The sequence below is a fragment of the Channa argus genome, chromosome 9, assembly GCF_033026475.1.
Source record: "Channa argus isolate prfri chromosome 9, Channa argus male v1.0, whole genome shotgun sequence".
NCBI classification, from domain to species: domain Eukaryota; kingdom Metazoa; phylum Chordata; class Actinopteri; order Anabantiformes; family Channidae; genus Channa; species Channa argus.
In genome coordinates this window covers 5,380,133-5,402,500 of record NC_090205.1, presented here as the reverse complement: position 1 = coordinate 5,402,500, position 22,368 = coordinate 5,380,133, and the positions used below count along the sequence as shown (strand labels likewise).

Below are 22,368 nucleotides of genomic sequence, written 5' to 3'. Positions count from 1 at the left end.
ATTGATCACTGGAAATAATAATCTTCTCCATACTGGCTACAAACAGATCCCATTATTGCACCTTTAAAGAACCAGGAAAACATCATTCACTGTCATTTTTCTGGACAACAAATCGTTACATTCGCCCAAAGAGTCAGAGTCCTGTGTTGACAAACTGAGAGGCCACTTTCTAAAGTTAAAGTATTTTAATGACAAAATGTCCTATTTGAAACAGCTGCAGGGCCGGTTGTGATGTACAGCTACTGCTTTACAGCCAGTATGAAGGTACACATTACATTTAGCTGCATTTATTACAACCAAACAAGTTTAGCAATTTCTGGTGAACAACTCTGCAAATCTCTCAAAATTATTTTCTGAAAGATAAACATTATCCTGTAACTTTTTTTTTTCTTAATCAGGCCAAATGCTGATTTAAATCATGCACTGTAAAAACAAAGCTTTCAAGCTACATTTTCCCTTGAAATGTAGGTACAGAAAAAGTTCATTCTGTTTGAATGTTTTTACATATATATTTAAGTCAATTTGTTTTCTTATTGCTCATGATGCATTATTGAATGCTTCACATTTATGTATGAGTTTATATTGCCCATCATGTGTAACTAATAATAGATGGTAATTACAGTGTCTTATGAATAGATCTAAGATGCTTGTACGTTTGATTTGTTAAGAATCCAGTATTGTCATCTCAGCTCAGTCAAGTTTTAGTGTACTGGTTCTGCTTTTCCTGTGTCGGAAAGTTCAGTGTAAAGTGAAATCTGCAACTTTTCAACACAGAATGTGCAAGAACTTCTGTACTTGCATGATAACCCGATACAAGTACCAAAGTGATATCTAAACTGTGCTAACAATTTTGTCTGAATAAAAGGCCATGGATATGTTTAAAATAGACTCAGCATTTATATAACGTTATCAAAAAGGAAAATAATACCAGCTCTTTAAACAAAAACAGACAATCAGAAAAAAATCAGAAAATAACTTCCACAAGTTCTGACTGGCCAAATTAACACTGTGCAACATTATTGCAGACTACATTCAGCACCTTTGACCTCACCTGAACATCTCACTGTAAGATATCTGGGTCTGCCAGAGAAATACTTGATAAGCTGACCTGGGGGTAGGACAAGGCTGAAGGTGATGATGATGATGATGTCACAGTGCGCTCGTGTGCAGACATGTTGGGGCACTTCAGGAGCAGCGAAGAGGAGGAGGTGGGGGGTATGAAAGGGAGGGTGGCAGAAATGTTGTTGACCAAGCCACTAGACTGAAGCTGTGCAGATCTTTGTCTCTGCTGACTACTGGTGGAAGCTGAAAGAACATTTATTAGTGAAAAACATTGTAGTTAAACAAACTGTCTAGTTTAGTTTTTCATTTTAAGGTAATGCCTTTACAAAATCTGTAAAATCCCCAACCCCAGGAGAAGGAATGACAAATGGAACAGAACAGAAAAAATAGATTCAAAAATCTTACGACAAGCCACTCTGAGCTCCTGAGGCTGGCTGCTGATGGGTTTGCCGGTTTGAGTAACACCTGCTGTGCCCCCTTGAGCCTAAGAGTAAATAAAGCAAAAGTTAGAGGTTTCATCTCATTTGGAAATAAGGTTCCTTGCGTGTAAACAATACTTTATGGAACAAGGACGACTTTTAATGAGTATCAGTAAGGTCTCTTGATAGCAGCTCATTGGTTAAATTAAAATTAAGCGATGTTCCAGAAACTGTGCTATAACACCACATACTGAACATAAAATCTTAAAACTTGAATATGAGTTTTGGTTCATATTTCTGCAAAATACGCTGATATAGTGAAACAGGTTTTTTCACTATTATGCTAACAAAGGCAGCTTAAAGCTTAACTCCAAAAAACACACAACAAACTCCTCACATAGGATGAAAATGATCACATCCCGAATGCCTCTCATCTTAAATTAGACTGTTCTGAGACCTGAAAATATTCTACAGAAAAGTGCTTTTCATACAGGACACTTCCATGTTTCAGGAACGTACTGAAGCTAATGTCTTACTTCACATCATGCACTCTATTCGGTGAAAAAAAGGAAAAGTCAAGACTGACCTGAGCCTGGTTCAGACAAGCTTGGAGTTTCCTTTTAGCCCTCCATCTGGCCACCCTCAGTCTGGTCTTTTCTCGCCGCTCTCGCACCTTCAACACATCCACAACGCAGTTCACATTAAATACTGGTGAAAGCGAGAACTGCAAATTTAATTGCTTTAATCGGAATATGTCATACATTATTCTTACAACATGTGGAATATGTTTTAAAGAGGAAGTGTGCCATCAAGGTTGACTAACCAGATCTGCCAGCAGCGGCTGAGGCAACGTTTTCTCCAGCTCTCTGCGTCTGGTAAGGTTTCGACGACGGAGCTCGTTCCTGCGCAGTTTATATTCTTCGTAAAGGCTAAGGTCTTTACTCCAGGGCTGCACTGTCTGGCGAGGCAGGATGTCGGGTGGCAAAGCCACCATCGATGGCATAGGAGCCGCCAGCTGAGGCACTGGATCTGAGAAAACACACATGGAAAGGTTTTTTTTTTTTAAGAAATTAAAAGACTGGTTGCTGAGTGATATAATTATTGTTGGCCTTCTGGAAATGCAAGTTATTGCACTAGACTCTTAATAATAGCAAGGCATGTGCATGGCATCTGCTCACAAGTGCTTGGTCCAGCTGAACTCAAGGCTCTAGTGTGATTTTTCTGGTTTGCTGCAACTTCTGACCACTCTGTCACAGTCTGGCTCTGGAAAACAAGACAAAAACATCCCTTTTTTTTTTCCTACAGACAATGACCAACAATCTCAGTGACGAAACCCAAGCAATCGGCTCAGCAAACACACTAAAACCATAAAGATACTGTTTACAAGTTCATGAATTGTTGCCTCTGAGCCCCACGAGAGCCTTACCTCTAACTCTGGGAGATGATCCTGCTGCACCGGGCAGTCTAGCAGCAGGGTTGCCGTTACCACCTGTTCTTCCTCCAGTTCTTCCTTTAAACAGATTACCTCCTCCTCCTGCTGCGGCTGCTGGGCTTCCTGCTTTATCTGCAAAACAACAAGTGACACCCTGGACTTTAATACTTTGATGAAAAAATGCTTTTAATAAATCAAAGTCTGATCCATTAATTACTTTTCCTCTAAAGATCCTACAGTCAGAGTTTTCTCTAGTAGACAAGAAGACAATATTGAATTGAAATTAGCCAGACTCTAAACCACTTGGTCACTTTAAGACTACATTTGTCCTATGGGATAATTGTAACAAACAATTGGTTCAGACCTTCCTTGAGGAGGGAACGCCTCAGTGATCCCCGGAATGTGCAAATCAGAACCAGAACTGGCCTAATTTTCCTCTAGTGTGAGACCAGGATTGATTCAGCCCAAGGTATGAACACAATGCAATCTTTGAAAGCACTGGTCATCACCTAGTTTGTGTTAAAACAGGGTGGTATTACTGCAACCTTTGACTTTGTTCACCGTGATTTTGCAGAAAACTCAGAGTTTCCACTGTCTTATACATGTTATTAAGGGCCAATAAAATTAAATATTCTCGTATTTATGCACTTGAAGCACACATTGTGGAAAAACCTAAAATAAAATCAAATTTACTTGCATGCAGAGACAGTCTTTTGTCACTCTTAAAAGAACATGTCACCTGTGGAGCAGTGGAGGGCAGCGTGGAGTTATCAGCTCGAGTGGAACCATCTAGGGACAGCGAGCCAGCTGCTGGCTGCTGCCCTGGATCCAGATTCAGGTTGTCTACAAGAGGAGGAGCCCCGACAGTGTCCATGACTTCTGTATGTGGCTGCAGAGCAATGGTCCACTCACAGTCATCCTGGTCTTCATCCTTGCTTTTAGCTGTGTCTGGCTCTGTGGCACAAAAGGAAACTGCACCCAAAGTTCAGTTTACATCATCTGTGCAGGAAGACACTTCCACAATTACTACACTATATGGAGGATCAATTTTAAGATGAAAATGTAACTTCTCTGTACTGTAAAGTGGAAAAACAGACCTGCATGCAACCATTCATACATACGTACACGAGCAAGTTGGGATTACCTTCACATCAATAATAAATGACAAACAGATACGAGGAGAACAGTATTTTCTGCGTGAAAAAAATTCAGATTAAGTTTCTACCTTAGTTTTACTTTAAATCACCATCAAATCTGTCAAAGTTTACTTGATGAGAGCAGCAGCAGAGAAAAAACTAGTTGGGTGAGAACAAACATAGGAAAGCATGCAGGAGTACACACACATTCAGTCATCCCGCTCGTGAACCCCTCGGCTCTGTACCCGTACTGCTGTCCAGAGATTCTCCAGATGTGTCCACACCAACCGAGACAGGCAGCTGCAGGTCAGTCGAGTCAGTGCTGGCAACTCCCACATCGGAATGACAGCGCACTCTTATAGTGCGTCTGCTTGTGCTGTGAGGTGACGTGCATTCTGTCAGTAAAAACACAGAAAGGAGTAAGGCCCACTAAAGGGTACCTGCAACTAAGAGTTAGTCATTTCAGTGGACACTACCTTGTCTGCTTCTCATCAGTGGTCTCTCAGTGGTCTTGGATTGAGTCAAGTGTGATGGCAAGGTCTCAGTAGAGGAAACACCTACGCTACCTCTCTGTGTTTGGAGAAAAGTGGATGGGTGGATGCGAACCAGAGTAGCAGCAGAGGCTCTCTGCTGCAGCTCCTCCTCAACTCCCTGCCTGTAGTACTTCAGCTTCAGCTCAGTGTAGCGTAGCTTGGCTCGAATATTGTCATTCTCCTTCTCTTTAAGGGCTTTCTCCCTCTGCAGTGCAGTGAAGTCCCTCTTTAACAGCACCACTTGGGCCTTCAGCTCCTCAAATTTGACTCCAACCACTTTGAGCATCTCAGCCAGCACGGTCTCCACTGCTCCGTTCACTGCCCGCTCGACCACTGTGCCCATCTGGCCTCGAATTAGTGACACTGCAATGCTGACATCCATTGGTAATTTTGATACGCCAAACAGCCTCGGAAGGTCCTTAAAGGTTTCACCTGCGCACACAATTAAATAATAGTTTAGTGTAGTTCTACCTAGTTATGCTTTTTTTTTTTTTTAAAGTTCTCCTTTCAGCTAATAATTTTAATGCTTATATTTTGTCTAGTTGTAATGATAAAATGTGCTCATTGTACTTATGCAGGATGTTTTATAGGGAGGTTGTCAAACTTGGTTTCATACACATTGTGTTCTGATAGGTGTCTGTGGAAGTGCCCATGGTCAGCTATATAAGGTAGACTGCCCACACGGAGACGTCTCCAATTTACACCAGATTCCTACGTGCTTAACGTATATTGGAAAAGTTACCATAAAAGGAGAAAAGCTGGAAGCAGCAGCCAGGAGGGTAAAGAGTTTTCTACCCAGCAACTGAAGGGTATCAATTCATGTTTGGCATGTTATGTGCTTAGAACTGCACTGGATGGAGGATTAGAAAGCTATAGAAAGACCACACAAACAATGGACCACTGTTAAGGGGTAGGCAATCGGGAGCCTTTATATTTGTGACCAATCTTGACACAAATATTTGTGACAATCTCTCATTTCAAGTGGATAAAGATACTTAATCATTTTACGGTGTCCTATTCCTGATTGCAAACTTAACACAACTTAAAACAGCTACATCAACACACCCATACAGTCATAGTTTCCTGACATTAGCTTGGCTCATTGGACAACATACCTGCTGGATTGGTTATGCGCTAATTGTACATAATTGGGAATAACAATTGTCAATAGAAAGACCCGGTTGCCCACCACACAAACAATGGACATCACGCAAGAACCTATCTTCGGAGGAGGTGTAGTTCTGACTGGGGTTCTGGGGGGTCTTACATGTGCTGCACTCACCAACTCCACATTTCTCACTAGACTAATTTCACGAGCGGCCCAAGACGGACAGACGAACGTCAACCGATTTTATACTTGGCAAACCGTTACTGGGCTTTGCACCGACGTTCAGGCACTGTTCACGGAGGAACAGTCACAGCCTTCCCCTGTATTTTCAGTGGAGGCCGTAAAAATGTACGAACAGAAAGCGCAGGACTTACCGTGTGATGAAGTGTCCAGCCACTCAGCTAGCGGCTAGCTAACGGTTATTTAGTTTAGAAAATCGTTGTCAGGCACGTTTGTAACTACTGAGCTCATTTTTTTAACTATTAAAAACACGCACATTATAAGGAGCAGAGTTTAAACGAATTTCTTAGTTTACAGAGAAAAAAAAACACATTTGCTTAATGTAAATGTCAAAATTCTAGCGCAGCGTCAGTGCCCGACGTCACAACAAATCTTGTTGAAATGTTTCCGGGGTCAAAAGTTCACCGGAAGAACAAAGCTCGTCTTTTTTGACAGAAGACCAGTAGATCAGACTCACTGTAACAACATTTTTTTTCTTTGCGTATTACTACTTGTTTTTTCTATTTATTATAAACATCTAAATATATAAAGATGATATGAATATCATATGTTCAGTAGACTCATGAAACATGTCCTTGTTTAACCGTGGAAAACTTGATGGTGGTTGCATGTTTGAGTCTCCGCCATGGGGCTGTTTAATTGCTCTCATGAGATCATGATAATTACCTGTTGACCACATCTAACAACAGCACATATCCAAGTAACTTGTTAAAAAAATCTAAGTCATGAGAGGTGGACATTTATACAATTATAACAATTTATATAAAAGAAGACCTGGTGACTGTATAATATTATGACATTAAATAAGGAGAATCCCATGAGGTCAACACACAGTAGCCATCGACTCGTAGAGTAATTAGCTGTATGAACCCTGGGTGTAGTCAGCCCTGTCCCCTGAAGCCTATTCACTGCTGTAGAGGTGGCACACCAGGGAGGTCACAGTAGAGGAGACTCATTACAGTTTCATCACCTCTGAGCTTGTCTGTGTGGCCAATTGCTATTGAACTCTTTGTATTCAAAATGTGAAGGTGGATTGATTGCATCATTGTGTCTGGAAAAGTCCTTTCGAAACTTCCATCTAACACACACGGACATAAAACCCTCCATCACAGAATATTTTTATATGCACTTACACGGCACGGTTATGTTTAAAATGCAAACTAACACAAACTAGCAGGATCTTGACCATATTTCCTTACATTGACATGTGACAACTCCACAAAAAAGCTGCCGTTCTTCAACTATTTCTCGTTCAGTCATTGAGGCAACCATGACCTTCTTCTGTTTGTATGACATGTCAGGTGTTAATCCACATCAATAGGCCAAATGGTGCAGGACACTTCTGGGTCACACTTTCTACATATCATATACTATGTTTTTGCTGCTAACAATATTGCATGCAGTCAATTCTACATGAAGTCCCAAGGAAAACAGGGAGACACACAGGTTGAATGTCACAGGTTGAATTGGAACAAACCGCAAATGATATAACAATAAATACATTGACAATATCTCAAAACCTCAACATCTTAAGCTCTGCTACCTCCAGCTCTGCCTCCTGTTTTTTCTTCAGTGCCACTGTCTCTAAGCTGAACAACATCTCTGGTCTCACCACCGTCTTGAACGTCTTTCCTTTCATTCTCGCTAATACTCTTTAATCACACAACACACCTGACACTTTTCTCCACCCGTTCCAACCTACTTGCATTCGCCTCTTCGCCTCTTTTCCACACTCTCCGTTGCTCTGAACAGTTTAACCTATGTACTTAAAGTCCTGCACCTTCTTCACCTCTGCTCCTCACCGTTCCACCTCCAACATACTTCTCTGCCACTCCAGACTTCCTCATACAGTTTGAGTAGTCTACTTATAAAAAACACTTTACCTCACAGGGTCAAATATGTCATGAATACATTTTTCCAAGATGCACAATGCCTCTTGTTGTGCTCTTTTGAAAGCTATAGATTCAAAAAACCCAGTGACAATTTTTATTATTTTTTTATTTCATCGGACTAATGGCTAAAACAGTTTAAAATGCAACATTGATGTTGCAATGTAATTAGGATATTGACGCTAGTCAAACGGTGCATTACATTTCAGGCAGCAGCATAGTTAGTTTATGTTGTGCTGAGGAGTTGTGCGTTTCAGAAATTTGCTATGTTAGTCAACAAATGAACAGTGCAGTGGAAAAGTAATTAACTCATAGAATTAAATAATCCAGACTCAGTATTTAGATCAAGATTAACTGCAGATTAACCTGCTGCAGTTAATAGCTAACAGAGCTCAGCTGATAAAATCTAATTTTCAGACCCAGACAGTCTGCACACACACTTATACTTCAAATTCTGGATAGTTAAGGCACAATCGGGTTCACCAACACTGACAAATATATGGCTTCCACTACAGCCTCTAGGGACTTTGAGTAGAAGTCTCATACTATCATTGTACACCACAGTGAGTCTTTGTAATAATGAAACCACAAGGGAGTAGAGCATAAGGCTGTGATGCAGAAGGCCGGGGGTTCAAATCCCACCCCAACAGGTGTGGCCCCACCTAGCCGTCAAGGGCCACCTTGGTGACAGTCCTGATAAAAAAACAATTTGAGGACATCCGGGGCAAACTACTCGTGCCAAAACAACGTGTGGAACACGCTTCATTGTGGCAAGTCAAAAGCTGTCCATTTTTGTTTTTCACATTTGCAGAACACATCCTACATTTACAAAGTAAGATATTAACTTGTGCATTTAACTTTCAACACTGTCTGTCAATGTTCTTATCATCTGATAAATCATTGGTTATATAATGACCTATATTTTATCTCATTACACTCCCTGAGGACAAGACCAGATAAAAAGAAATTAGGAAAAAACGATTATCTTTCTTCTCTAGATCTCATAGTAGCATTATATTTAACGTCAGATTCCATAGCACACTGTGAGCAAATCTTCAGCAACAGCTGAAGATCAGCACTGTAAGGACAGAAAATCACCAAATCATCTGCATATATAAGATGGTTAATAAGAAAATTACCAACCATACAACCTGTACCACATCTATATATTTGTCATTTGTATATGATTGAACTAGTTTTGCATCACAGATATATTTCTTATATGGATGACTGCTGTCAAACAGCAAATATGGAGGGGGAGTTGAGTGTTGGGGGGCTCAACATTATATTCTATTATGGAACCCAGAATGTTTAGCAGGGCCTCTGCTTGTTTGTAAAAATCTATTTGATGATGAACATATTTCTGAAGTTGATTCATTGGTTGGTTGCTGTGCTTGTCATGTGTGCAACAGAAAGTTCAGTATAAAGCTCAGAAGTAGCTTCGGTTTGTCTTAGTAGAGAAGAGAGAAGTACTGTGCAACTATCAACTAATCTTTGGAATAATTTGCTACCTACCTACTTAAGGTTTTGTATTGTTGCTTATAAAAAGTGGTGCCTATACAATGTTTAAGTCTAGAACAACCTCTACTAAATATTTTATGTTTTAGTCATTTTCAAAATATTCTGTGACACATTCTCAAAGTTTGATGATGGAAAACTCATCAGAGATTGTGTCTTTTGTATTAACTATGTATGGTGACATAGGAAACTTAAAGTACCTGTATTTCATACTGGCACTGATATTATATGTATCAGTCATATTTGCCAACACAGCTCTTATTGTCATTATATATCTGAAACAAAACCTCCATGAGCCCATGTATCTGTTCCTGTGCAGTTTGTTTGTTAATGACATATACGGCAGCACAGCTTTGTTGCCCTGTTTGATGGTACAAATCTTATCAGAGACTCATGACATTTCTCTCTTTTTCTGCTTCATTCAAATATTTAACATTCAGACATATGCAGCTTTAGAATTTCAAACTTTAGCAATAATGGCATATGACAGATATGTCTGTATTTGTAAACCTTTACATTACAACTCCATTATTACTACAAAGAGAGTACAAATTGTCATAATTGTTTTCTGGATAGTTTCTTTTGTAGAGGCTGGAGTTTTGTTGTCTTTTACTATTTGTCTCAGATTTTGTGGGACAGTTATTGACAAAGTATGTTGTGTATATCATCTTGTACTTGAACTTTCTTGTTCACCAACCAGTGTATTGTCGTATGTTAATGATGTGATTTTTGGCCTTGTTTTCGCTATTGCAGCTCCTCTTGTTTTTATTTCATTCACATATGTAAAGATTTTGTCTGTGTCTTTAAAAGCTTCCAAAGAGACAAAAACAAAGGCTTTTGATACCTGCACCCCACATTTGGTTTCAATCATGAGTTTTGTTTTTGCATGTTTTTATAACCTGATCAGTCAAAGATTTGATATAACAATTATTCCAATTGAACTGCGAGTTATTTTGTTAACATATGCATTTGTCATACAGCCTCTGCTAAATCCTATAATATATGGTCTTAAGTTGTCAAAAATTAGACAAGCTTTAAAAAAGTTGTGTTAATAAAAACATTGCAAATTATTATACAGGGAAGGTCCTTGATTTCCACACCTTATTAATTCAAACAAGATATAAAAACATTATATAATATTATCATAAAAATGTTGTTTATTTAAGTTATTGTTGCAATAGTCTAGTTATTTTCCACATACAATTTATGCGTAATATTCCAAGTCATCTTGGTTTATTTCTTGCACGGCTTAGAAACAGACTCTGTTAATGTCTTTAAAGGCTTTATAGTCCAGGTGACATTTCAGGATTGTTTTGGTCTTAAGATGTTACTAATTCAACAAATGTTCAATTTACTGCAGCTTCTAGGTTCTTTGTTTAAATCATAATACAGTGGGTGTAACCTGTGTTTTGTTTCTCCGTGACTGTTGTGCATTAGTAGTGAAGCAAGAAAAGCAATGATAGATAATAAACCAAAAGAATGCGACCCAAACTTTAAGATGCATCCAGCAACAGCAGCCCACTTGTTACCAAAATGGCCTGGAAACACCACTGTGATATCAAATATTCAGTCATACAAACACAATATATATGTAAATTTTTTTAATTAAAGCAGATCATTGCTTAAAAGACTTTGAGTCTGAAAAACAAGCCGCAAAGTATTTTAATGTTAAATAAGACTAAAGCATTTAAATGTAAAGACAATACATCAAGGGATTAAAACTCTAACGACAAAATTCCAATGTCCATTAATTAAAACTTATCACACATACCACAATTTATATGAATAACTATATGTAGAAGGAGCCCAGAAAAGGAACTCTGAATATATATTCTATAATATTGTATGTAGAGACTGTACATATATAAGCACAAATACTGGTAATAAATAAAGAATGTAAATGTTTACATTCTTGATGAGTGAACTACAGCCTTTAACATCTTGAGCCACTTAACATACACAATGCACTGCTTTATGAAGTATGATACTGTGATATCTAAGTGCAGAAATATTACATGGATCACAATTAGAAATGAGGCCTGATTTGACTGAAAACACTCAGCCAGTTTTGCTGAGACCTTCAGGAAACATGGGACAGTGCTCAAAATGAAATCACGCATTTTCCTTTATAATTTCCAATATATAAGAGAACATAGCTTTATAAAAAGACAATGTATTATAATGCAAAAACACTATGGTGTTTAGTTTCCTATTGGTTCACTTTATCTGAATACATGGCAATTGGTCTCTTCCTGCTTTACAGCTGCTCAAAAATAACAATGTTTCACAGAATAATTAATATTGACAAGTAGCAAAAGTTAATTTGAAAACAAGAAAACACTTGTTTTCTTGTTTATTTCATTACGTCAATTTTTGTTTTTCAAATTTGCAGAACACATCCTACATTTACAAAGTAACATATTAGCTTGTGCATTTAACTTTCAACACTGTCTGTCAATGTTCTTATCGTCTGATAAATCATTGGTTATATTGTAGTTACAATATAATGACCTATATTTGATCTCATTACACTCCCTGAGGACAAGACCAGATAAAAAGAAAACAGGAAAAACAGATTCTCTTTCTTCTCTAGATCTTACACTCATAACATTGCGTTTAGTAGCATTATATTTAACGTCAGATTCCATAGCACACTGTGAGCAAATCCTCAGCAACAGCTGAAGATCAGCACTGTAAGGACAGAAAATCACCAAATCATCTGCATATATAAGATGGTTAATGAGACAATTACCAACCATACAACCTGTACCACATCTATATAACATCTATTTATTTGTCATTTGTATATGATTGAACTAGTTTTGCATCACAGACATATTTCTTATGTGGATGACTGCTGTCAAACAGGGGAAGGATAGAACAAGTCTATTTGTAAAAATATATAGGTCAGTAATGGAAGGACACTCTACGCTATTGAAGTAGTTATTAAATATTTTAGAAACAAATTAAATGTTAACAAGTTGTATAATATGGAGGGGGAGTTAAGTGTTGGGGGGCTCAACATTATATTCTATTATGGAACCCAGAATGTTTAGCCTCTGCTTGTTTGTAAAAATCTATTTGATGATGAACATATTTCTGAAGTTGATTCATTGGTTGGTTGCTGTGCTTGTCATGTGTGCGACAGAAAGTTCAGTATAAAGCTCAGAAGTAGCTTCGGTTTGTCTTAGTAGAGAAGAGAGAAGTACTGTGCAACTATCAACTAATCTTTGGAATAATTTGCTACCTACCTACTTAAGGTTTTGTATTGTTGCTTATAAAAAGTGGTGCCTATACAGTGTTTAAGTCTAGAACAACCTCTACTAAATATTTTATGTTTTAGTCATTTTCAAAATATTCTGTGACACATTCTCAAAGTTTGATGATGGAAAACTCGTCAGAGATTGTGTCTTTTGTATTAACTATGTATGGTGACATAGGAAACTTAAAGTGCCTGTATTTCATACTGGCACTGATATTATATGTATCAGTCATTTTTGCCAACACAGCTCTTATTGTCATTATATATCTGAAACAAAACCTCCATGAGCCCATGTATCTGTTCCTGTGCAGTTTGTTTGTTAATGACATATACGGCAGCACAGCTTTGTTGCCCTGTTTGATGGTACAAATCTTATCAGAGACTCATGACATTTCTCTCTTTTTCTGCTTCATTCAAATATTTAACATTCAAACATATGTAGATGTAGAATTTAAAACTTTAGCAATAATGGCATATGACAGATATGTCTGTATTTGTAAACCTTTACATTACAACTCCATTATTACTACAAGGAGAGTACAAATTGTCGTACTTGTTATCTGGATAGTTTCTTTTGTAGAGATTGGAGTTTTGTTGTCTTTCACTATTCGTCTCAGATTTTGTGGGACAGTTATTGACAACGTGTGTTGTGTATATCATCTTGTACTTGAACTTTCTTGTTCACCAGCCAGATTATTGTCGTATGTTAATGATGTGATTTTTGGCCTCGTTTTCATTGTTACTGCTCCTCTTGTTTTTATTTCATTCACATATGTAAAGATTTTGTCTGTGTGTTTAACAGCTTCCAAAGAGACAAAAACAAAGGCTTTTGATACCTGCACCCCACATTTGGTTTCAATCATGAGTTTTGTCTTTTTTTGTTTTTATAACGTGATCAGTCCAAGATTTGATATAACATTTATTCCACTTGAACTGCGAGTTATTTTATTAACATATGCATTTCTCATACAGCCTCTGCTAAATCCACTGATATATGGTCTTCAGTTGTCCAAAATTAGACAAGTTTTGAAAAAGTTGTGTTAAAAAACATTATAAAATATTATCATAAAAAAATCTGGTTTATTTAAGTTATTGTTGCAATAGTGTAGTTATTTTCCACATACAATTTATGCGTAATATTCCAAGTCATCTTGGTTTATTTCTTGAACGGCTTAGAAACGGACTCTGTTAATGTCTTTAAAGGCTTTATAGTCCAGGTGACATTTATCTGGTCTTAAGACTAATTACTAATAGACCAAAAGAATGCAACCCAAACTTTAAAGATGTATGCAGCAACAGTGGCCCACTTGTTACCAAGATGGCCTGCAAACACTATCTGCGATATGAAATATTCACTCATAGGAAAACAGACTATTTTTTTTTTAAATTAAAGCAGATCATTGCTTAAAAGACTTTGAGTCTGAAAAACAAGCCGCAAAGTATTTTAATGTTAAATAAGACTAAAGCATTTTGATGTAAAGACAATACATCAAAGGATTAAAACTCTAACGAAAAAATTCCAATGTCCGTTAATTAAATCTTATCATACATACCACAATTTATATGAATAACTATATGTAGAAGGAGCCCAGAAAAGGAACTCTGAATATATATTCTATAATATTGTATGTAGAGACTGTACATATATAAGCACAAATACTGGTAATAAATAAAGAATGTAAATGTTTACATTCTTGATGAGTGAACTACAGCCTTTAACGTCTTGAGCCACTTAACATACACAATGCACTGCTTTATGAAGTATGATACTGTGATATCTAAGTGCAGAAATATTACATGGATCACAATTAGAAATGAGGCCTGATTTGACTGAAAACACTCAGCCAGTTTTGCTGAGACCTTCAGGAAACATGGGACAGTGCTCAAAATGAAATCACGCATTTTTCCTTTATAATTTCCAATATATAAGAGAACATAGCTTTATAAAAAGACAATGTATTATAATGAAAAACACTATGGTGTTTAGTTTCCTATTGGTTCACTTTATCTGAACACATGGCAATTGGTCTCTTCCTGCGTTACAGCCGCTCAAAAATAACAATGTTTCACAGAATAATTAATATTGACAAGTAGCAAAAGTTAATTTGAAAACAAGAAAACACTTGTTTTCTTGTTTATTTCATTACGTCAATTTTTGTTTTTCACATTTGCAGAACACATCCTACATTTACGAAGTAACATATTAGCTTGTGCATTTAACTTTCAACACTGTCTGTCAATGTTCTTATCGTCTGATAAATCATTGGTTATATTGTAGTTACAATATAATGACCTATATTTGATCTCATTACACTCCCTGAGGACAAGACCAGATAAAAAGAAATCAGAAAAAAACAGAACTTTCTTCTCTAGATCTTACACTCATAACATTGCGTTTAGTAGCATTATATTTAACGTCAGATTCCATAGCACACTGTGAGCAAATCCTCAGCAACAGCTGAAGATCAGCACTGTAAGGACAGAAAATCACCAAATCATCTGCATATATAAGATGGTTAATGAGACAATTACCAACCATACAACCTGTACCACATCTATATAACATCTATTTATTTGTCATTTGTATATGATTGAACTAGTTTTGCATCACAGACATATTTCTTATATGGATGACTGCTGTCAAACAGGGGAAGGATAGAACAAGTCTATTTGTAAAAATATATAGGTCAGTAATGGAAGGACACTCTACGCTATTGAAGTAGTTATTAAATATTTTAGAAACAAATTAAATGCTAACAAGTTGTATAATATGGAGGGGGAGTTAAGTGTTGGGGGGCTCAACATTATATTCTATTATTTCAATTCAATTCAATTTAATTCAACTTTATTTATATAGCGCCAATTCACAACAAAGTCATCTCAGGGCACTTTACAGAATAAAGTCAAGATTATAAAGATGTATAAAGAGAACCCAACAATTCCCCCTGGAGCAAGCCATAGGCAACAGTGGAGAGGAAAAACTCCCTTTAACGGAAGAAACCTCCAGCAGAACCAGGCTCAGGGTGGATGGCCATCTGCCTCGACCGGTTGGGGTGAGTGGAAAGGGGAGAGAGAAAAGAACAGAGCAACAAAAGCAACAACAAAACATCAGGCAGATTGGTAGGATCAGTAGCTTCATGCTGGAAGACACACAGCTTCAAAGCCGGGGGACACCTGCAGAAAGGGACAGAGAGAGGGGGACAGAGGAGGACAAAGACAACTACGGGAGAGAACACACAGAGTTAATGACATACAGTGGTGACAATTGCTGGATGAGAGGAGAGGAGAGATGGTCAAGAGGAGGAAAGGAGCTCAGTGCATTGGGGGGTGGGTCCCCCAGCAGTCTAAGCCTATGGCAGCATAACTATAACTAACTATATGCTTTATTAAAAAGGAAGGTTTTAAGCCTAGACTTAAAAGTAGAGAGGGTGTCTGCTTCCCGAATCTGAACTGGGAGCTGGTTCCACAAGAGAAGAGCTTGATAGGTAAAGGCTCTACCTCCCATTCTACTTTTGGAAATTCTGGGAACCACAAGTAGGCCTGCATTCTGAGAGCGAAGTGGTCTACTGGTATGATATGGTGCTATGAGGTCTTCTAAATATGATGGAGCCTGACCATTCAGAGCTTTATATGTAAGAAGCAGGGTTTTAAATTCTATTCTACATTTAATGGGAAGCCAATGGAGAGAAGCTAGTGAAGGTGAAATATGATCTCTCTTGCTAGTTCCAGTCAGCACTCTTGCTGCAGCATTTTGGATTAATTGCAGGCTCTTTAGGGAGTTACTGGGGCATCCTGAAAGTAGGGAATTACAGTAGTCCAACCTAGAGGTAACAAATACATGGACCAGTTTTTCGGCATCACTTTGAGACAGGATGCTCCTAATTTTGGCAATGTTCCGTAGGTGGAAGAAGGCTGTTCTAGAGATTTGTTTTATATGTGAGTTAAAGGATAGATCCTGATCAAAAATAACTCCAAGGTTCCTTGCAGTAGTACTGGAGGCCAGACTTATGCCATCTAGTGTAACAATATGGTTGGACATCATATCTCTGAGATTTTTGGGCCCAAATACTATGACTTCAGTTTTGTCTGAGTTTAAAAGTAAAAAATTGTGGGACATCCAGGCCTTTATGTCTTGTAGGCATGCTTGAAGCTTTATTAACTGATTATTTTCATCTGGTTCCATAGATAAATATAGCTGGGTATCATCACCATAACAGTGGAAATTTATGGAGTGTTTTCTAATAATGTTGCCTAAAGGAGACATATATAAAGTAAAAAGTATTGGTCCTAACACAGAGCCTTGTGGAACTCCATAGCTAACCTTTGTGTGCATGGAGGATTCATCATTAACATGAACAAATTGAAATCTATCAGATAGATAAGATTTAAACCAACCTAGTGCAGTTCCTGTAATTCCAATTTCATGTTCCAGTCTCTGTAATAAAATGTTATGATCAATGGTATCAAATGCAGCACTAAGATCTAACAGAACAAGTATAGAGATGAGTCCAGTATCTGAGGCCATGAGAAGATCGTTGGTGACTTTTACCAGAGCTGTTTCTGTACTATGATGAACTCTAAATCCTGACTGAAAGTCTTCATACAAATTATTCCTGTAAAGTTGGTCACATAATTGTTTTGCGACTACTTTTTCAATTATTTTAGAAATAAAGGGGAGATTAGATATTGGTCTGTAATTGGCTAAAACACCTGGGTCAAGACAGGGTTTTTTAAGTAATGGTTTAATTACAGCTACCTTATAGGCCTGTGGTACATAGCCTGCTTCTAAAGATAGATTGATGATATCTAATACGAACATATCTATTAAGGGTAAAGCTTCCTTGAGCAGCTTAGTTGGAATAGGGTCTAGCAGACAGGTTGTTGGTTTAGATGAGGTAATAATTGAAGTTAGCTCAGAGAGATCTATGGGTAAAAAGCAGTCTAACAGGGAGTGGGGCCTTATCGATGACTCTAGCACTGTTGAACATGAAGATCTATCTGTAATTTTTGGGGGGAGGATCTGGTGAATTCTTTCTCTAATAGCTACAATTTTATTCATAAAGAAGCTCATGAAGTCATTGCCGCTCAAAGTTAAGGGAATAGTAGGCTCAACAGAACTATGGCTCTTAGTCAGCCTGGCTACAGTGCTGAACAGAAACCGGGGGTTGTTCTTGTTTTCTTCTATTAATGATGAATAATATGCTGTTCTGGCATCACTGAGAGCTTTTTTGTACATTTTTAAACTATTTTTCCAGGCTAAATGAGATTCTTCTAACTTTCTGGAACGCCACTTCCTTTCTAACTTTCGTGTTTCCTGTTTTAAGTTGCGTGTTTGTGCACTATACCATGGAGATCGCCTCTGCTGATTTACTGCCTTCCTTTTTCAGAGGGGCAAGACTATCGAGTATTGTACGTAGTGAAGCTGCAGAATTGTCAACAAGATAATCTACTTGTGCATGAGTAACATTAAGGAGACTACTTTCCTTTGTATTAACATATGGTGAAGCAAATGATGAAGAAATAATTTCTTTAAATTTGTTGACAGCTTTTTCACTTAAGCATCTGCTATAGTGGAATTTTTCCCTAACTGCTATATAGTCTGTTATTGTAAATTCAAATGTTATTAAAAAATGGTCAGACAGAAGAGAGTTGTGAGGAAATATGGTTAAATTATCCGCTTCAATTCCATACGTAAGGACAAGGGTCTAACATGTGACTAAAACAGTGAGTGGGTTTATTTACATTTTGGGAAAAACCAATTGAATCTAATAATGAATTAAACGCAGTGCTCAGGCAGTTACTGTCAGCATCTACATGAATGTTAAAGTCACCCACTATAATGACTTTATCTGTACTAAGCACTAAATCAGATATAAAATCAGAAAATTCAATCAAAAACTCTGAATAAGGGACTGGAGGACGGTACACGATAACAAATAATAGTGGTTTTTGAGTTTTCCAGTTTGGGTGTGGAACCCAGAATGTTTAGCCTCTGCTTGTTTGTAAAAATCTATTTGATGATGAACATATTTCTGAAGTTGATTCATTGGTTGGTTGCTGTGCTTGTCATGTGTGCGACAGAAAGTTCAGTATAAAGCTCAGAAGTAGCTTCGGTTTGTCTTAGTAGAGAAGAGAGAAGTACTGTGCAACTATCAACTAATCTTTGGAATAATTTGCTACCTACCTACTTAAGGTTTTGTATTGTTGCTTATAAAAAGTGGTGCCTATACAATGTTTAAGTCTAGAACAACCTCTACTAAATATTTTATGTTTTAGTCATTTTCAAAATATTCTGTGACACATTCTCAAAGTTTGATGATGGAAAACTCATCAGAGATTGTGTCTTTTGTATTAACTATGTATGGTGACATAGGAAACTTAAAGTACCTGTATTTCATACTGGCACTGATATTATATGTATCAGTCATATTTGCCAACACAGCTCTTATTGTCATTATATATCTGAAACAAAACCTCCATGAGCCCATGTATCTGTTCCTGTGCAGTTTGTTTGTTAATGACATATACGGCAGCACAGCTTTGTTGCCCTGTTTGATGGTACAAATCTTATCAGAGACTCATGACATTTCTCTTTTTTTCTGCTTCATTCAAATATTTAACATTCAAACATATGTAGATGTAGAATTTAAAACTTTAGCAATAATGGCATATGACAGATATGTATGTATTTGTAAACCTTTACATTACAACTCCATTATTACTACAAGGAGAGTACAAATTGTCATACTTGTTATCTGGATAGTTTCTTTTGTACAGATTGGAGTTTTGTTGTCTTTTACTATTCGTCTTAGATTTTGTGGGACAGTTATTGACAAAGTGTGTTGTATATATCATCTTGTACTTGAACTTTCTTGTTCACCAGTCAGAATGTTGTCATATTTTAATGATGTGGTTTTTGGTCTTGTTTTCGGTGTTACTGCTCCTCTTGTTTTTATTTCATTCACATATGTAAAGATTTTGTCTGTGTGTTTAACAGCTTCCAAAGAGACAAAAACAAAGGCTTTTGATACCTGCACCCCACATTTGCTTTCAATCATAAGTTTTGTCTTTTCTTGTTTTTATAACCTGATCAGTCCAAGATTTGATATAACATTTATTCCACTTGAACTGCGAGTTATTTTATTAACATATGCATTTCTCATACAGCCTCTGCTAAATCCACTGATATATGGTCTTCAGTTGTCAAAAATTAGACAAGCTTTGAAAAAGTTGTGTTAAAAAACATTATATAATATTATTATAAATAAATCTGGTTTATTTAAGTTATTGTTGCAATAGTTTAGTTATTTTCCACATACAATTAATACTTAATATTCCTCGTCATCTTGGTTTATTTCTTGCACGGCTTAGAAACGGACTCTGTTAATGTCTTTAAAGGCTTTATAGTCCAGGTGACATTTCAGGATTGTTCTGGTTTTAAGATGTTACTAATTACTAATAGACCAAAAGAATGCAACCCAAACTTTAAAGATGTATGCAGCAACAGTGGCGCACTTGTTACCAAAATGGCCTGCAAACACTACTGCGATATGAAATATTAATTTATAGGAAAACAGACTATATATATATTTTTTTTAATTAAAGCAGATCATTGCTTAAAAGACTTTGACTCTGAAAAACAAGCCGCAAAGTATTTTAATGTTAAATAAGACTAAAGCATTTTGATGTAAAGACAATACATCAAGGGATGTTCTGACAGCGTCTCAAAAATATGAATGTCTCACACAATAATTAATATTGACAAGTAGCAAAAGTCAATTTTGAAAACAAGAACACACTTGTTTTTTGTGTTTTATGAGGTTTAAAATTGTAAAACTTTTGATCATTTTGTCAATATGGACTAAAAGCTATGATAAAATTTCTAGAGCCTTGTTGAATTCATGCCACAATGAATTAAGGAAGGTAAACAGAGGTCCGACATGGTATTAGCAAGGTCTGACTAATAAAGCGGCCAGAGAGTGTAATTTTTCTACTTTTGAGCATTAACTGCTGTATGATATAATTTTAATTAGCTATAGAATTTGTTTTGTTCTACATAATTAAATCAAGAAAGTAATAATGCTTCAACACAGACATGGTTCAGAGATGCCTGTTTTGGTGCAGCAGTATCAGTAACTGCATCATCTGAATAAATCTCCCCATCTGTTCTTCTAACTTCTAATTGCAGATTTTAGGTTAAAGAAATGTTGGGAGTCCCCATCTCTGGTGTAGCCTCGAGTAAAGTGACACATACAGCTGAGTGATCACTAACTAGTCTCTTATCGATCCATGATTAACTCACTTACTCTTTTTGGGGGCCTCAAATGAAAAAGTCTACTGAGTATGTATCAAACAGGAAAATTATGGAAGAGCTTTGCAGGATGAGATTGGGATGGGATGAGACTGTGTCAGACATCTTGCCCAAATGTGGTTCCATTGGGTACAAAGCCTAGAGCGGTTAAGAGACTTTGGAATTGACAAATGTTTCAAGCCAGAAAACTTTGGTCAGACTGTATCTGCTCAACTGCATCATTTTGCAGATGCTAGCAAGGAGGCCTATGGGACAGTAACATAGTCCAGCGAAACGGCAGCAATCAAGTTCACAGTGCCTTTGTGTTGAGAAAGGCAAGAGTTCCCCCCTAAAGCTGAGGACCATCCCTTTTTTGGAGCTTACTGCAGCAAACCTTGGCAGTACATTGGGACACAATGCTAATAAGGGAGTTGGAGCTACCGCTTGTGGACTCTGTATATTCGACTGATAGTACATCAGCGCTAAAATACATTAGCAATGAGACATCAAGGTTTCATTTCTAGTTAATAGGATATTGGCTACAAACTTAGTATTTACTAAGTATTCTATTGTTTATTTAGTTGCCATTTAATAACCCACTTTGTAATACAATTGTCGTAGTTAATTCTAGCAACTAAGTGGAATTTGCCTAGTAATTATAGGCCCAGAGTTTGTAAACCCCCTTACGGATTTGTGGAAACGGGCCCCTTTAAAAACATTCTGAATCAATTTCATTAGATTTTAATTTCTTATTGATCTGGAAAAATAATTTCTGTGTTGTGGCGGCCATTTACAAAATTCTAGACGAGACAATTCGCAAAAAATCGATGAGGTGCATAAGGTAAAACAGTTCAAACACACTGTAAAAAGACAGAACTATATTGAATTGTATACTGTGTACTTTGTACAGTAGTGAAGGTCAGGTGGATAAACCATAACAGGGCTACAGTACAGTGGTTTGAAATACACAGAATTCCTCATACTTGGATCTTGACAAACATTTGTTTCTGAGTCTTATACCACAAACAGTTATTAAAATAATGTAGAAATAAGGCTGTCGAGTAGAAGACATGGATTCTTTGGTAAAATCAATCATTTAACTGAATTCATATCCGTGAGATATTTGAAACGGTGCTTGCATAGGCAGGCACCACCAGAGCAAATTCTATGTATGTGAATATCTGAATAAACTATATTTTTATTCTGATAGATTAGTTCTTTGCTGTACTTATCACGTGTTTGTCAGCAGGATGTGGAGTATAAAGCTCAGAGGCTGGATCTGTTTGTCTTAGTAGGGGGGAGGGGGTAGAAACTCATATTACCACAGACTGTTAACTAATCTCTGGTATATATTACTACCCACTACCCATGTTAGCACCTCAGATTACAGAGCTTTTGCATTTTTTATGCATCTAAATGCAGGTTCCCATTATTGTTTTACTGCAGACCAACTAGTACCGAATATATTATGTTTTAGCT

General features: G+C 37.1%; 5 protein-coding genes across 5 annotated transcripts in view; 4 read left to right on the top strand and 1 right to left on the bottom strand.

The window, feature by feature from the left end:
• The window catches only part of fer1l6 (fer-1 like family member 6), a 24,242-nt gene extending 23,358 nt beyond the window's left edge, over positions 1–884 (top strand). The window contains exon 46 of the mRNA XM_067514877.1: positions 1–884. This exon is cut by the window's left edge and continues 717 nt beyond it. The gene's annotated coding sequence lies outside the window, so the exon portion shown is untranslated.
• Positions 394–6,315, bottom strand: si:ch211-67e16.4 (uncharacterized). The gene is made up of 10 exons (XM_067514882.1): positions 6,065–6,315; positions 4,526–5,014; positions 4,295–4,444; positions 3,653–3,885; positions 2,908–3,045; positions 2,660–2,744; positions 2,305–2,510; positions 2,068–2,154; positions 1,468–1,546; positions 394–1,305 (listed from the first exon to the last, which is right to left on the bottom strand). Exons 2-10 carry the CDS (start codon positions 4,962–4,964, stop codon positions 1,061–1,063), a joined length of 1,662 nt encoding a protein of 553 aa, XP_067370983.1. The 5' UTR covers positions 4,965–5,014; positions 6,065–6,315; the 3' UTR covers positions 394–1,060.
• Positions 6,316–9,468: 3,153 nt separating this feature from the next.
• LOC137132979 (olfactory receptor 11A1-like) lies at positions 9,469–10,256 on the top strand. Its single transcript, XM_067516023.1, has 2 exons — positions 9,469–10,119; positions 10,245–10,256. Exons 1-2 carry the CDS (start codon positions 9,469–9,471, stop codon positions 10,254–10,256), a joined length of 663 nt encoding a protein of 220 aa, XP_067372124.1.
• A 2,466-nt stretch (positions 10,257–12,722) lies between these two features.
• On the top strand, positions 12,723–13,510 carry LOC137132978 (olfactory receptor 11A1-like). The gene is made up of 2 exons (XM_067516022.1): positions 12,723–13,241; positions 13,499–13,510. Exons 1-2 carry the CDS (start codon positions 12,723–12,725, stop codon positions 13,508–13,510), a joined length of 531 nt encoding a protein of 176 aa, XP_067372123.1.
• A 5,407-nt stretch (positions 13,511–18,917) lies between these two features.
• LOC137132977 (olfactory receptor 11A1-like) lies at positions 18,918–19,705 on the top strand. Its single transcript, XM_067516021.1, has 2 exons — positions 18,918–19,436; positions 19,694–19,705. Exons 1-2 carry the CDS (start codon positions 18,918–18,920, stop codon positions 19,703–19,705), a joined length of 531 nt encoding a protein of 176 aa, XP_067372122.1.
• Positions 19,706–22,368: the final 2,663 nt, after the last annotated feature.

Coding starts and splice junctions, on each gene's coding strand:
- si:ch211-67e16.4 (XM_067514882.1), bottom strand. CDS start 4,964: ATGGATGTCAGCATTGCAGTGTCACTAATTCGAGGCCAGATGGGCACA. Junction 2,155..2,304: donor AGCCGCTGCTGGCAGATCTG/GTTAGTCAACCT, acceptor GATGTGTTGAAG/GTGCGAGAGCGGCGAGAAAA. Junction 1,306..1,467: donor GGAGCTCAGAGTGGCTTGTC/GTAAGATTTTTG, acceptor ATGTTCTTTCAG/CTTCCACCAGTAGTCAGCAG.
- LOC137132979 (XM_067516023.1), top strand. CDS start 9,469: ATGGAAAACTCATCAGAGATTGTGTCTTTTGTATTAACTATGTATGGT.
- LOC137132978 (XM_067516022.1), top strand. CDS start 12,723: ATGGAAAACTCGTCAGAGATTGTGTCTTTTGTATTAACTATGTATGGT.
- LOC137132977 (XM_067516021.1), top strand. CDS start 18,918: ATGGAAAACTCATCAGAGATTGTGTCTTTTGTATTAACTATGTATGGT.